Source organism: Scyliorhinus torazame, chromosome 28 (assembly GCF_047496885.1).
Source record: "Scyliorhinus torazame isolate Kashiwa2021f chromosome 28, sScyTor2.1, whole genome shotgun sequence".
Taxonomy (NCBI): Eukaryota; Metazoa; Chordata; class Chondrichthyes; order Carcharhiniformes; family Scyliorhinidae; genus Scyliorhinus; species Scyliorhinus torazame.
In genome coordinates, this window is record NC_092734.1 from 25034900 (window position 1) to 25050649 (window position 15750).

At 52.7% G+C, this 15750-nt stretch overlaps 1 protein-coding gene across 3 annotated transcripts in view; it reads right to left on the reverse strand.

Annotated features, from left to right (window-relative positions):
* fuom (fucose mutarotase) overlaps window positions 1-15250 on the reverse strand; it is a 138991-nt gene extending 123741 nt beyond the window's left edge. For 2 of the 3 annotated variants that reach the window (XM_072491671.1, XM_072491673.1), the window contains exons 1-2: window positions 15130-15250; window positions 8537-8605 (exon numbers count right to left, since the gene is read on the reverse strand). In XM_072491671.1, the coding sequence (XP_072347772.1) occupies window positions 8537-8605; window positions 15130-15214 (154 nt within the window). In that variant the 5' untranslated portion in view covers window positions 15215-15250. The remainder of the gene's footprint in view (window positions 1-8536; window positions 8606-15129) is intronic. The other variant, XM_072491674.1, reaches the window with a different exon arrangement.
* Between the last annotated feature and the right edge of the window lie 500 nt (window positions 15251-15750).

The following is a 15750-nucleotide window of genomic DNA, read 5'->3' on the forward strand; positions in this document are numbered from 1 at the left end:
CCGTATCAACAGGTAAAGCTGGGGGCGAGTCTCCCACCAGGCGGCTAGCCCCCCACCAGGCGGAGCGGGGGTGGCGCCGACCTTTTGGTCGTAAGACCAGACCCATCCTGCGGACATGGCCGCAGAATTGGAGAATCCAGCCCTGGGTCTGTACCCGACGGAGTTAACAAAGATGAGTGGGGAGTCTCACTAAAATTTACAAGATACTGAGAGGCCTGGATCGAGTGGACGTGGAGAGGATGTTTCCACTAGTAGGAAAAACTAGAACCCGGGGTGCAGTCTCAGACTGAAGGGATGATCCTTTAAAACAAAGATGAGGAGGAATTTCTTCAGCAAGAGGGCGAGGAATCTGTGGAACTCTTTGCCGCAGAAGTCTGTAGATTCCAAGTCACTGAGTGTCTTTAAGACAGAGATAGATAGGTTCTTAATTAATAAGTGGATCGGGGTTAAAGGGAGAAGGTAGGAGAATGGGGGCGAGAAACATATCAGCCATGATTGAATGGCAAAGCAGACTCGACGGGCCGAATGGCCTACTTCTGCTCCTATGTCTTATGGCCCTTATAAAAATGGGCATTGATGTCCATGTTCCTGAGACCAAGGAGGTCATATCTGGACAAGGAACTGGTCAGCATTAAATGCATTGATTGGAGTAGAGTGGGGGCATCGGAGAGTCTTAATATCTTGTTCCTGCTTCCTGAGGCAATTATAGAATGTGAGTTAACAGTGCTAATTGTGGGTGTAATTGGGAAGAGAATGAGTTTATTGGATGACTGGCTTTTCCAGCTATGACAGATCTGTACCACAATTCAGGAAGAACTCGTATTCGCATAGTGCTTTCCACAACCTCGTGATTTCCCAAAACACTTTCCAACCAATGATGTACTTTTGAAGAGCAGTCACCATGGTTCTCATGTTAAAAAATATTGCTGAAAAAAGAGACAGGTTGCCGAAGCTTTTTGTCTTGCACTCACCAGGACAAACACAAGAATGCCAAATTTCAAACGATCGCAGGGGTATAGATAAACTGAAATTTGGCATTCTTGCACTTGACCTGATGGGTACATGGTGAAAAACTTCAACAGCCTCTCATTTAACAGTCTATACCTCCAAGTGACTGGTTGCAGAGCAAAATCCAAATTATTTATTGTTGAGGAGGCAGCCATTCAGCACATTGGGTGCGGGGCTGTTTAGCACAGGGCTAAGTCGCTGGCTTTGAAAGCAGAACAAGGCAGGCCAGCAGCATGGTTCAATTCCCGTACCAGCCTCCACGAACAGGCGCCGGAATGTGGCGACTAGGGGCTTTTCACAGTAACTTCATTTGAAACCTACTTGTGGCAATAAACGATTTTCATTTTCATTTCATTTCATTCTTCCTGAACTAACTCTTACCTCAGGGCAAAAACTAAACCTTCCACCCTGCTGTCCCTCCATAAGCACGTTAACCTTCTCTGGTCCAATTTTAACTGTCCATCAGGGAAAGACCAGCACTTGGAGAAGGAATTGGGCTGCATTATGCCAGAGTGGGGTATCCTGCAGTTTTCCCCATTCGTAAGACCTGTTTGCGCACGGTCAGGTCAACATTTTCTTTTGACTAGAAAGTTGCGGCAAGCGTGAGCTGAGAATGGTGTAGCAAGGACAACCGGGCTGGGATCTCTACAAACAATAGGACCAATGACTGAGAAGGAGGGTGAATTGGAGTAGCTAAATGCAGTATCAAATCAGGTACAGAAATAAAAGGAGGGGAAAAAATTAGGACAAAGCGAGAAGGTGATATAGGAACATAGACTTAGGAGCAGAAGTAGGTAATTCAATCCTTTGAGCCTGCTCCACCATACAATCAAATCACGATTGATCTCTTCCTGGTCACAAATCCCCCCCCCCTCACCACCTGTTCCCCATATTCCTTTAACCCATTTTTAATCAAAAATATATCTATCTCTTCCTTGAAACCACTTAATGACTCAGACTCCACCGCACTATGGGGCAGCGAGTTCACCCTCTGCGAGAAGTAGTTCCTCCTCATCTCAGTTCAACATCTACCGCCTCTCAACCTACATCCATGACCTCGCGTTCTAGATTTGTCCCGAAGAGGGAACATTTGGTCTACGTTTACTTTATCAATCCATTTAATATTTTATATACTTCGATCAGATCCCCTCTAAACACCAGCGAGTATAAGCCCAAACTGTTTAATTTCTCCTCATACGTCAACCCTTTCATCCCCGGAATCAATCTGGTGAACATCCTCTGAACGGCTTCCATTGCCACCACATCCTTCCTCAAATAAGGAGACCAAAACTGAACATGATGCTCTGGATGTGGTCTCACCAACACCCTATACAATTGCAAAAATACTTCTTTACTTTTATACTCCTGTCTTTTTGCAATAAACGCGAACATTCCGTTTGCCTTGTTAATTACATGCTGTACCTGCACACCGACTTTCTGCGATTCATGAACAAAGACTCCCAGATCCCTCTGCCCAGACGCACCTTGAATCCGCTTTCCATTTAGATAATTATTTGCCTTTCTATTTTTTTCATCCAAAATGGATAACCTCACACTTACCTACATTAAACTCCATCTGCCAAATTTTGGCCCAATCTCTCAGCCTAACTATATCCGTCTGAGGCAGGAAGGAAGAATAAGAAACAAAAAGGAGGAATGTTACATCGCTAAGACCTTCTAAAACAATTTGCAACCTGACGGACTGAATCTCATGCTTATGATTGTTCACTTTTTGGGCAAGAGGGATTGTTTGACAATTGTTAACAAATATTACATTATTAAAAGGGTACTTACACTGTTAATTGTTAGACTTAACTTTTATGGCTAGTTTAATGAGCAATTGATGTAAAAAAGTGCAGCAGGTTTATCGAAATCACAGGTGGTAAAATGTGAGATGTTGTTTACATGAAGCTATGGGTGGGGCGATGCAAATTCCCCTGCAATTTGTGTTTTTAAAATTCTTTCTCAAGCTTGTATGCATCACCGGCTAGGGCGGCATTTGTTGCCCATCCCTAAATACCCTTGAGAAAATGGGGGTGAGCCACCTTCTGGAATCGCTGCAGCCCATGAATGAAATGAAAAGCGCTTATTGTCACAAGTAGGCTTCAAATGAAGTTACTGTGAAAAGCCCCTAGTCGCCACATTCCGGCGCCTGTTCGGGGAGGCTGGTACGGCGTGTTACCATGGGGTGTAGGTATACCCACAGTGCTGTTAGGGAGGGAGTTCCAGGATTTTGATCGAGCAGCAGTGAAGGAATGGTGATATAGTCAGGATGGTGAGTGAAGTGACTTAGAGGAGAACTTGCAATTGGTGGTGTTCCCATGCATCTGCTGCCGTTGTCTGACTATGCGGGCTTGGAAGGTCCTGCTGAAGGAATGTTGGTGAGTTGCTGCAGTACATCTTGTAGGTGGTATACAGTGCTGTCATTCCACGTCGGTGCTGGAGGGAATGAATGTTCATTGCGATGGCAGTGGTGCCAATCAAGCAGGCAGTTTGTCCTGGATGGTGTTAAGCTTGTTGATTGTTGTTGGAGCTGCACTCATCCATCACGCTCCTGACTTGTGCCTTGTACATGGTGGACGAGCTTTGGGGAGTCAGGAGGTTGAGTTACACACCACAGAATTCCAAGCCTCTGACCTGCTCTTGTAGCCACATTATTGATATTGCTGGTCCAGTTCAATTTCTGATCAATGGTAACACCCTGGATGTTGAATGTGGGGATGCAGTGATGGTAATACCATTGAATGTCATGGGGAGATGGTTTGATTCTGGTTGGAGATGGTCTGGCACTTGTGTGGCCCGAATGCCATTTGCCACTTATCTGCCCAAGTCAGAAATGATTGTTAATTCCCAGCTCTGCCTCTCTAACTGAACAAAAGCTTTAACCCACTCATGCTTTAAAGCACTTTTTCACACTCACTGTTTTGCCCTTTGGAGGAATTAGTGGGGGAAGTGGTGGAAGGATTTCCGAGCTGATTATTGAACACGTTACTTTCCTTCTGTGGCCAACAAGTCCGGGTGTTAGACCTGAACCCAAAGCTTCTGGGTTCAGAGATGGAGGACACGACCATTGTGCCACAAAACCCCCTAACCCATGCATAAACTAATATCACACATAGTCCTTCTTAATTTATGGTGTCAACGCGGTACGGCAGTAACCTTCATAGGCTTGCTATGGATGTGTAGCGGACATGCACGAGGTAAAGTGATGCAGCTGGAACAAGAAGAGAATGCACTTCCTCCTGAATCCTGCTAAATCTACACCTGGTAACAAGGTATGACAGCAATAGGTGGCAAACCCACCCTCCCCTGTGGAAGGACACCATCTAGTGGCTGAACACTGTATGAATAATCATTTAAATAAGCACAGCACCTCTGAAACCCCTCAGCAACCTAAGTGAAAAAGTTTCAGGCATTTTACTGACTGCAGGTAAATAGCTCAACTGCCAAAGTTTAAGCACCAATTGGACACTTCCATGATAAATCAGTGACCAGAGGGGTAGCTAGTGTGGGAAATGGTAATGGTGCATTGGTTGATTACCGGGGGAAGATAGGGCGATATGCAAATCGAACACAAATCTGATACATGTACAATTATTATAATTTCCAAACCCATCACCACCTAAAATGACAAGGGAAGCAGACACATGGGAACACCACCACCTGTAAGTTCCCATCCGAGACGCTCACCACCCTGACTTGGAAATATATCGGCCGTTCCTTCACTGTCGCTGGGTCAGAATCCTGGAACTCCTTCGCTAACAGCACTGTGGGTGTACCTATATCACAGGGACTGCAGCGGTTCGAGAAGGCAGTTCACCGCCACCTTCTCGAGGGCAATTAGGGACGGGCAACAAATGCTGCTCTCCCCAGCGACGCCCACATCCCACGAAAGAAATAAAACTGACAAATGAAACTCTCCTTCACAAAACCCCTGTAACTTCAACAGAAGTGGATTTGCTATCTAGAGCCCCCAGTGCACCACTCAATCTGTCAGATGATGGTGGCTCCACCACCATTGGTTCTGGACTTAAGTGACCTCTCAAGACTGTCATAATATGCGCCCATACGCACCATGAGGTAAAAGCAGGCAGTGACAGACACCCAGGTGAGCCAATCAACATACAGAACAGAACACAACCAATCACCAGACAGAACACCAGAGGGGGCCTTCCAACTATAAAACACACGAGGCATCAGCACTCCACCTCTGTCCACTGGTGACAACTGTAGTTACAGTCAGGGTGTTCAGATCAATCAACACCTTCTCCACGTGGATCAGAGCTAGCCTGGCCTAGATAGTTAGAGTTAGTTTTCTTAGAGTAGTAGAGAGTCAACCCACAGGCAGCTGTGTGTTTTGTTACAGAAGTTCAATAAATCTTTATTGAACCAACGCCTACGTTTGGTGTATGCGTTATCGTTTATCTGCATCGTGTTGCAGTCCGTGTTACCCCAGGGTGAATAACACGACAAAGACCTTCGAACATATTGCCCTGTCAGACACACGTTGCAGAAGTTCGACCGTGTTACATGAGAAAACGCCACCTACGTTTAGCCGATACCCTTGTTCAAAGGAGGGTTTTTAACCACAATTGTGACTTCACTGTCCTTACTTCCCATCACATTTTTAAAAGTACCAAATTAAATGATGAAAGATTCAGATGCAGACTGGTCTTTTGCCAAAGGATGCAGGAACGCTCGCAGGAGGCTCAAACATATCTAAAGCTTCTCTGTTATAAACAAAGCAATTGAAAATCAACCCCCGTCCAGTCAACCAAAGCCAATTTATGAGAGAGAGGTGGTATGTATCTATGACAGAATACATTAAATACTGAACAGAATTAGAGGTTTCGGGTAACGTGATGAATGGTAGAAACCTGGAATTTCTCAGAGCATTTGATGATTGCTTACAAGAAACTTCAATCAAACTCAAAGGAGCATCATACTCATGGTGGAGTCACAGAGCAGTTCGGGAACAGAAATAGGACATTCAGCCCATCATTTCTGCACGGGTCAAAAAGGAGAAAAAAAACCTAGCCACTCATTTTCCAGCACCTGGTCTATAGTCTTGCACATTCCAGCACTTTGGTACCTTTTAAATGACTTGAGCAATTCAGCCGAGACCACCAACTTAAGCAGTGAATTCCTGACTCCCACCACCCTCTGGGTAAAAAGGTTTTTCCTCACAATCCCTCTAATCCTTCTATCAACCACCTTAAATCTATGCCCCCTGGTAATTGCCCCTTCGGCTAAGGGGGGGAAGAAAGTCATTCCAGTCTATCTTATCCAGGCACGGCATCATTTTGTACACTTCAATTAGGTCACCCCTTAGCATCCTCTTTTCTAAGGAAAACGACCCTAGCCTGCCGAATCTCTCCTCATAGCTGCAATTTTCAAGCCCTGGAAACGTTCTTGTAAATCTCCTCTGCATTCTCTCCAGAGCAATTGTGACCTTCCTGTGGTGACCAGAACTGTACACAAAATTCCAGCTGTGGCCTAACCAGAGTCTTATCCAGTTCCATCATTGCATCCCGGCTTTGGTATTCAACACCTCGCCCACTAAAGGAAATCATTCCATCTGCTCTCTTGATCTTGTGTTCTGCCACCTTCAGGGACCTGTGCACATGCGCTTCAAGATCTCTCACTTCCTCAAACCCTCTCAAAATCTTCCCATTTATTGAGAGTTCCCTTGCTTTGTCTGTCCTCCTCAAATGCATTACCTCACACTTCTCCAGATTGAATTCCATTTGCCACTTCTTGGCTCACTGAACCAAACCATTGGTGTCACTCTGGAGTCGATTGCCACCCTCTTCACTATCAACTACATGGCCAATTTTTGTGGCACCTGCAAATATCCCAATCATGCCACCCACATTTAAGTCTAAATCCTTCTTGTTTGTGAGTTCAGAGTTTGTGTAAAAGCGTTTAACACAAACGAAACCTGAAGGCAGAGGTGTAAACCCTGAAAGTGAAACTTGGTTGGAAGCAGCGGAGGGAGAGCATCATTTAAAAAAGATTTGAAAGTGTGACTTTTGAAAGCGGAATTTGAAATCAGCCGTGTGGAGTCTGGAATTCAGAGACAAGGTGGCTCATGGTATAAGAATCATCTGGGGGGAATTGGGGGAGAAATCCACAGACACTGACCTGGATTCAGAGAGGGGTGTGTCTTACCACAGTCAGCCCATATGCTTAAAAGGGACTATGGGGCTGATCCTTCGGCTACCCTGTGCCAGGAAAGCAACTCGCTGCAGGGCAGCGTGGCCGTTGAAAGCCGGGAAACCCCGCTCCCGGGATCTACCTGGCTTGCAGTGCCTTGTGAGATTCAACGCAATTTCAGCATACATTGTGAGGTGATTCCCGCCCACAATGGGTGGGATCACCATTTGGAAAATCTGCATATTAGAGCAAGGCAGTAAGCCTCACTCTGATGTGCAGATTCCCAAGGTACCTGAGGCTTTGGGATTCAATCCTGTCAGCTCAGAGACCTTAGGCAAGTGCTGTTCGGTGCTGGGCCCCACAAACAGGAACCAGACAGAATGGGGCTTGTGGGGTCTCCAAGGGATCAGCGGCCCCCAGCTGCATGCCCTTTGGGTAGGGTGGTGCCACCTGGGTACCAGCCTGGCACAGGTGAGGTGCCAAGCTGGCATTTGTTTTGCACGTGTGTGATCGGGCTGGGATTGCCTGGTGTGGGTGCTGGGGCACAATCCCGATCTCTCACTCCAATGGGGAGTGCTGGCGAGCAGAGCTCCCCAGGGTAAAAAACGGGGCTGTGTGCGGCCTTGACCACGCATTCCCCGATCAGGCCCCTTATTCAAAGTGAGTCGCGTTGATTAGCCATGAGTTTCTCGGCACTGCTAAATGGGGCTTTGTTCCCTTTTGGAAGATCGCGCCATCAATGTGTTAATGGGACCATTGTAGCTCAAAATATACTTTGTAATCCATGTTAATCATAAAATGTGTGTATTTGTTACGCTAATATATGAAATGAAATGAAAATCGCTCATTGTCACAAGTAGGCTTCAAATGAAGTTACTGTGAAAAGCCCCTAGTCGACACATTTCCGGCGCCTGTTCGGGGAGGCTGGTATGGGAATTGAACCATGCTGCTGGCCTGCCTCGGTCTGCTTTAAAAGCCAGCGATTTAGCCCTGTGCTAAACAGCTAAACAGTAATACACACAATATATGTGTGTATATTACAATAATCCATCGTTTCATGTTTAATAAATGGGTTTTCCTTGTTATTACAACTAAGTAGCGGTCCTGCGACTCTGTTCCTTCATTCCTTATTAAAAGAAAGTAAAAGTTACCATCTTTTGAGCCAGGGTTCCATTCTGTGATCTTCCCGTCCAGTTATAACAACAACTGGAATGGTAACCAGAGGTCCAACAGCATTTTCACTGATTGTCCTCCCAGGTTGGGCGGCCATTTTACTTTCGCTAAGACTACAGGGATACCTGACAGCAAGAGGTTTGCTATTTCCGACGATGTTAACAGTTTTTAAGAAACCTTTACTGAAAGTGATGCTCACCGTCAACTCGTATTTCAGTAGGGCCAGAGCGACACACTGAGGAAGTTGGGAAATTGGCATCGGCAAGCACTGCAAAGTAAAATATTGGGAGAAGAATCAGGAGGCCTCCTGGGTAACATGCTTCACAAAGCGTACTTGGGCGTGCTGGGAATGTACAGAGTTAGGAAACCAGAATGGTGAACATTCAACTGATGATTCAACAGTTTAGATGCCACAATAGATGGCTCCCAAAATTAAAATACTATTTGTTTCAGAAATGCAAGGTCAGGTGGATTTTTCTACACACACACAAACTTCAAAACATCACCTGATGCCAATGTTTTTGCAGGGACATGCACTTTCACAACAGGAGTCCCTGGAGAGTAAACAAGAGGGAGTACCCATCAGATTGCCCACTGAATAGCGCAGGGGAAGCAAGCTCGTTGCCGTAGCTGCTGAAATCAGGTAACAGCAGATAATTGTTCCAATAATTCATTTCTGATTCTTCCGTGGGGTGGTGGTGTCACTGGCGAGGCCCAGCATTTGTTATCCATCCCTAATTGCTCTTGAACTGAGCGGCCCACTAGGCCATTCCCGAGGGCAGTTAAGACGCAACCACATTGCTGTGGGTCTGGAATCAAATGTAGGCCAGGCCATCCTTCCCTGAAGGGGCATCAGCGAACCATAGAATCATAGAATTTACAGTGCAGATGGAGGCCATTCGGCCCATCGAGTCACCACCCGCCCTTGTACTTAAGTCAGTACCTCCACCCTATCCCTGCAACCAGATGTTCTGAGGGAAGATGTATTAGCAATTTTGAAAAACCTGAGGGTTGACAAGTCCCCTGGGCCAGATGGGATATATCCTAGGATTCTTTGGGAGGCAAGGGATGAGATTGCAGAACCTTTGGCTTTGATCTTTGGGTCCTCACTGTCCACGGGGATAGTGCCATAGGACTGGAGAGTGGTGAATGTTGTTCCTCTGTTCACGAAAGGGAATAGGAATGACCCTGGTAGTTGTAGGCCGGTTAGTCTTACTTCGGTGGTTGGTAAGTTAATGGAAAAGGTCCTGAGTGATAGGATTAATGACCATTTGGAAAGATGCAGCTTAATCCGGGATAGTCAACACGGATTTGTGAAGGGTAAGTCTTGCCTCACAAATTTGATTGAATTCTTTGAGGCGGTAACTAAGTGTGTAGATGAAGGTAGAGCAGTTGATGTCGTATACATGGATTTCAGTAAGGCGTTTGATAAGGTTCCCCATGGTCGGCTCATGATGAAAGTAAGGAGGTGTGGGATAGAGGGAAATTTGGCCAATTGGATAAGTAACTGGCTATCACATAGAAGACAGAGGGTGGTGGTGGATGGAAAATTTTCAGACTGGAGACCAGTTACCAGCGGTGTACCACAGGGATCAGTGCTGGGTCCTCTGCTATTTGTGATTTTTATAAATGACTTGGAGGAGGGGGCTGAAGGGTGGGTCAGTAAATTTGCTGATGACACCAAGATTGGTGGAGTAGTGGATGAGGTGGAGGGCTGTTATAGGCTGCAAAGAGACATTGATAGGATGCAGAGCTGGGCCGAAAAATGGCAGATGGAGTTTAACCCTGAGAAGTGTGAGGTGATTCATTTTGGTAGGACAAATTTGAATGCGGATTACAGGGTCAACGGCAGGGTTCTGAGGAATGTGGAGGAACAGAGAGATCTTGGGGTTCATGTCCACAGATCTCTGAAGATTGCCACTCAAGTGTATAGAGCCGTGAAGAAGGCCTATAGTGTGTTAGCGTTTATTAACAGGGGGCTTGAGTTTAAGAGCCGTGGGGTTATGCTGCAAATGTACAGGACCCTGGTGAGACCACATTTGGAGTATTGTGTGCAGTTCTGGTCACCTCACTATAGGAAGGATGTGGAAGCATTGGAAAGGGTGCAAAGGAGATTTACCAGGATGCTGCCTGGATTGGAGGGTAGGTCTTATGAGGAAAGGTTGAGGGAGCTTGGGCTTTTCTCTTTGGAGTGAAGGAGGATGAGAGGCGACTTAATAGAGGTTTATAAGATGATGAGGGGGATAGATAGAGTGGACGTTCAGAGACTATTTCCTTGGGTGGATGTAGCTGTTACAAGGGGGCATAACTATAAAGTTCGGGGTGGGAGATATAGGAGGGATGATCGAGGTAGGTTCTTTGCTCAGAGAGTGGTTAGGGTGTGGAATGGACTGCCTGCTGTGATAGTGGAGTCAGACACTTTAGGAACTTTCAAGCGGTTATTGGATAGGCACATGGAGCACACCAGAATGACAGGGAGTGGGATAGCTTGATCTTAGTTTCGGACAAAGCTCGGCACAACATCGAGGGCCGAAGGGCCTGTTCTGTGCTGTACTGTTCTATGGTCTATGTTCTAACCCTACCTTGCCTTGTTGGACACTACGCGACAATTTAGATGGCCAATCCACCTAACCTGCACATCTTTGGACTGTGGGAGGAAACCGGAGCACCCGGAGGAAACTCACGCACACACGGGGAGAACGTGCAGACTCCTCTCGCACAGACAGTGACCCAATCCGGGTATCGAACCTGGGACCCAGGAGCTGTGAAGTAACAGTGCTAACACTGTGCTAACGTGCCCCCCAGATGTTTTTTTTAAAAACAACAATCGATGATGGTCGCCACGGTCAACGTTACTGAAACTAGTTTTCAATTCCTGATTTTATAAAAATAAATTTAAATTCCGCCAGATTATGTGAGGTGGGATTTGAACCCCAGACCTTCGGCCGAGGCCTCTGGATTATTTAGTTCAATAACACTACCCTTATACCAACCATCTCCCCCTTAAATCTGATTATTGAAAAGCATGATGGTACATAATGGACTGCGTCAGTTCAGATGCATTCCCTCACATCTGTGTGAGAGAACTTCATTCAGATCTCATGGGGTTTAAACGAGATGTGATTCTAAGTGATATGGTTAAAGCTGTTATAATGTTTGCTTGTTTTGAGTTTAATAATACAAGTACTATTTAGTCATTTGTAACTTAGTACAATGAGAATCTGATCATGTTCTCAAACTGGTTGTGTTTATTCTCTCCTGATTTCCCTGCTGACACCAAACAATGTAAACTTTTAGATCGGCAGCAATTCCTCGGAGCTACCAAAAATTACACAAACTTATTCAAACTCTCCTTGCGCTTCGCAGAATAGTGCCACCCTCAGTCTGCTTCATCACGACCTCTGAATCACCTGTGCAGGTTTCAACAGGGCGTTAAATACCAAGCTGTGAATGAATTTCTGGGAATGTAATTTTCCGCCAACTTTCAGCTAAAAAAGATTACGGTGATTTATTGCTCACAAATCGGGGGGGGGGAGGGGGGAGGAGCGGAGGGGATGGGGTGAGGAGGGGGACGGGGAGAGGAGGGGGACGGGGAGAGGAGGGGGACGGGGAGAGGAGGGGGACGGGGAGAGGAGGGGAAGGGGAGAGGAGGGGAAGGGGAGAGGAGGGGGACGGGGAGAGGAGGGGGACGGGGAGAGGAGGGGGACGGGGAGAGGAGGGGGACGGGGAGGGGAGGGGGACGGGGAGAGGAGGGGGACGGGGAGAGGAGGGGGACGGGGAGAGGAGGGGGACGGGGAGAGGGTAGGAGGGGACGGGGAGAGGAGGGTGACGGGGGGGGGCGGGGGACGGGAGGGTCAGTGCAGAGGGAGGGGGGTGGTACAGAGAGAGGGGGGGAGGCGGTGCAGAGAGGGGGGCGGTGCAGAGAGGGGGGCGGGGGCGGTGCAGAGAGGGGGCGGGGGTGCAGAGAGGGGGGCGGTGCAGAGAGGGGGGTGGTGCAGAGAGGGGGGCGGTGCAGAGAGGGGTACGGGGGGCGGTGCAGAGAGGGGGGCGGTGCAGAGAGGTGGGCGGTGCAGAGAGGGGGGGCGGTGCAGAGAGGGGGGCGGGGGGGCGGTGCAGAGAGGGGGGGCGGTGCAGAGAGAGGGGGGCGGGGAGGCGGTGCAGAGAGGGGGGCGGGGAGGCGGTGCAGAGAGGTGGGCGGGGGGGCGGTGCAGAGAGGGGGGCGGTGCACAGAGGGGGGGCGGTGCAGAGAGGGGTGCGGGGGGGCGGTGCAGAGAGGGGGCGGGGGGGCGGTGCAGAGAGGGGGGCGGGGGGGCGGTGCAGAGAGGGGGCGGGGGGGCGGTGCAGAGAGGGGGGGCGGGGGGGCGGTGCAGAGGGGGCCAGGGGGGCGGGGCAGAGAGGGGGCGGGGGGGCGGTGCAGAGAGGGGGCGGGGGGGGCGGTGCAGAGAGGGGGCGCGGGGGGCGGGGCAGAGAGGGTGGCGGGGGGGGCGGTGCAGAGAGGGGGGCGGGGGGGGCGGTGCAGAGAGGGGGGCGGGGGGGCGGTGCAGAGAGGGGGGCGGGGGGGCGGTGCAGAGAGGGGGGCGGGGGGGGCGGTGCAGAGAGGTGGGCGGGGGGCGGGGCTGAGAGGGGGGCGGGGGGGTGCAGAGAGGGGGGCGGTGCAGAGAGGGGGCGGGGGGGCGGTGCTGAGAGGGGAGTGGTGCAGAGAGGGGGGCGGTGCAGAGAGGTGGGCGGGGGGGGCGGTGCTGAGAGGGGGGCGGGGGGGTGCAGAGAGGGGGGCGGTGCAGAGAGGGGGCGGGGGGGCGGTGCAGAGAGGGGGGCGGTGCAGAGGGGGGGGCGGGGGGGCGGTGCAGAGAGGGGGGCGGTGCAGAGAGGGGGCGGGGGGGGTGGTGCAGAGGGGGGGCGGGGGGGCGGTGCAGAGAGGGGGGCGCGGGGGGGCGGTGCAGAGAGGGGGGTGGTGCAGAGAGGGGGGCGGGGGGGGCGGTGCAGAGAGGTGGGCGGGGGGGCGGTTCTGAGAGGGGGGCGGGGGGGCGGTGCAGAGAGGGGGGCGGTGCAGAGAGGGGGCGGGGGGGTGGTGCAGAGGGTGGGCGGGGGGGCAGTGCAGAGAGGGGGGCGGGGGGGCGATGCAGAGAGGGGGGGTGGTGCAGAGAGGGGGGCGGGGGGGCGGTGCAGAGAGGTGGGCGGGGGGGGCGGTGCTGAGAGGGGGCGGGGGGGTGCAGAGAGGGGGGCGGTGCAGAGAGGGGGCGGGGGGGGTGGTGCAGAGGGGGGGGCGGGGGGGCGGTGCAGAGAGGGGGGCGGTACAGAGAGGGGGCGGGGGGGCAGTGCAGAGAGGGGGGCGGGGGGGCCGTGCAGAGAGGGGGGCGGTGCAGAGAGGGGGGCGCGGGGGGGCGGTGCAGAGAGGGGGGCGGTGCAGAGAGGGGGCGGGGGGGGGCGATGCAGAGAGGGGGGCGGTGCAGAGAGGGGGGCGGGGGGGCGGTGCAGAGAGGGGGGCGGGGGGGGCGGTGCAGAGAGGGGGGCGAGGGGGCGGTGCAGAGAGGGGGGGCGGTGCAGAGAGGGGGGCGCGGGGGGCGGTGCAGAGAGGGGGGCGGTGCAGAGAGGGGGCGGGGGGGCGATGCAGAGGGGGGGGGCGGTGCAGAGAGGGGGGCGGGGGGGCGGTGCAGAGAGGGGGGCGGGGGGGCGGTGCAGAGAGGGGGGCGGGGGGGGCGGTGCAGAGAGGTGGGCGGGGGGGGCGGTGCAGAGAGGGGGGCGGTGCAGAGAGGGGGCGGGGGGGCGGTGCAGAGAGGGGGGCGGGGGGCGGTGCAGAGAGGGGGGCGCGGGGGGCGGTGCAGAGAATGGGGCGGGGGGGGGGCGATGCAGAGAGGGGGGCGGTGCAGAGAGGGGGGCGGGGGGGCGGTGCAGAGAGGGTGGCGGGGGGGGCGGTGCAGAGAGGGGGGCGGGGGGGCGGTGCAGAGAGGGTGGCGGGGGAGGGCGGTGCAGAGAGGGGGGGTAGCGGTGCAGAGAGGGGGGCGGGGGGGGGCGGTGCAGAGAGGGGGGCGGGGGGGTGGTGCAGAGAGGGGGGCGGGGGGGCGGTGCAGAGAGGGTGGCGGGGGGGCGGTGCAGAGAGGGTGGCGGGGGAGGGCGGTGCAGAGAGGGGGGTGGCGGTGCAGAGAGGGGGGCGGGGGGGGGCGGTGCAGAGAGGGGGGCGGGGGGGGCGGTGCAGAGAGGGGGGCGGGGGGGCGGTGCAGAGAGGGGGGCGGGGGGGCGGTGCAGAGAGGGGGGCGGTGCAGAGATGGGGGGGCGGTGCAGTGATGGGGGCGGGGGGGGCGGTGCAGAGATGGGGCGGGGGGGGGCGGTGCAGAGAGGGGGGCGGTGCAGAGATGGGGGCGGGGGGGGCGGTGCAGAGATGGGGGCGGGGGGGCGGTGCAGAGATGGGGGCGGGGGGGCGGTGCAGAGATGGGGGCGGGGGGGGCGGTGCAGAGATGGGGGGGGCGGTGCAGAGATGGGGGGGGGCGGTGCAGAGATGGGGGCGGGGGGGGCGGTGCAGAGATGGGGGCGGGGGGGGTGCGGTGCAGAGAGAGGGGTGGGGCGGGGGAGAGAGGGGGGCAGTGAAGCACTCGCAGACCCTCGATTTAAGGATCCAGTACAGCAGACAGTGAGAGTGACAAAGCCCCGGGAACAGTGTCAGAGGAGAGAGGGAGAGACAGAGAGGTTTGAGCTGGAAGGCTGCACCCTGAGTGTTGCAGCAATGCGGAAATAGTCTGTCTGAATCACGGATATCAGCGGGTGGGCTCCATGGACCGGAGAACTGGTCAATCTTACCGATTTCATCTCCGTGCCCCATTTTTGCCAAGGCATAAAGCAGGTCGGGGGATATAATGCTGGGAATTCCTCTCAGTGTCACCATCTCCCTCCGGTTCCACACCCAGTGTGGGAGACCTGATGGAAGGTGGCGCTATTGCAGGAATGTCAATGTTGGAAACTCTTTAAACGATTGCCCCATGCCAGTGTTACCACCCTGGCTGCCCCTCTGCCAGTCCAGTCCAGGTCCCAGCCCCTCTCCAGTGTTGCACATTTCCATGTTCCTTCACCCACCCCACGATGCCACCAGCCTGATTTGGATCAGGAGCTTTTTCAACACAAACACAAACTTTATTCTTAACTTTGTCTGGGCATTTCCACATTTGAGGCTTCCCATGAATATTCACCGGCACTTCAAATCCCCAATTTATTAACTCACTTAGCCCATTGGCATTTAAAAAAAATATTCATTCAAATATTCTCCCTGTGTCTGCGTGGGTTTCCTCCGGGTGCTCCGGTTTCATCCCACAAGTCCCGAAGGTTGTTAGACGGTATTCTGAGGCACAGGATCTCCAGGCATTTAGGCAGGCGAGGGCTAATTAGGGAAAGTCAGCAGAGCTTTGTAAGGGGAAAGACATGTCT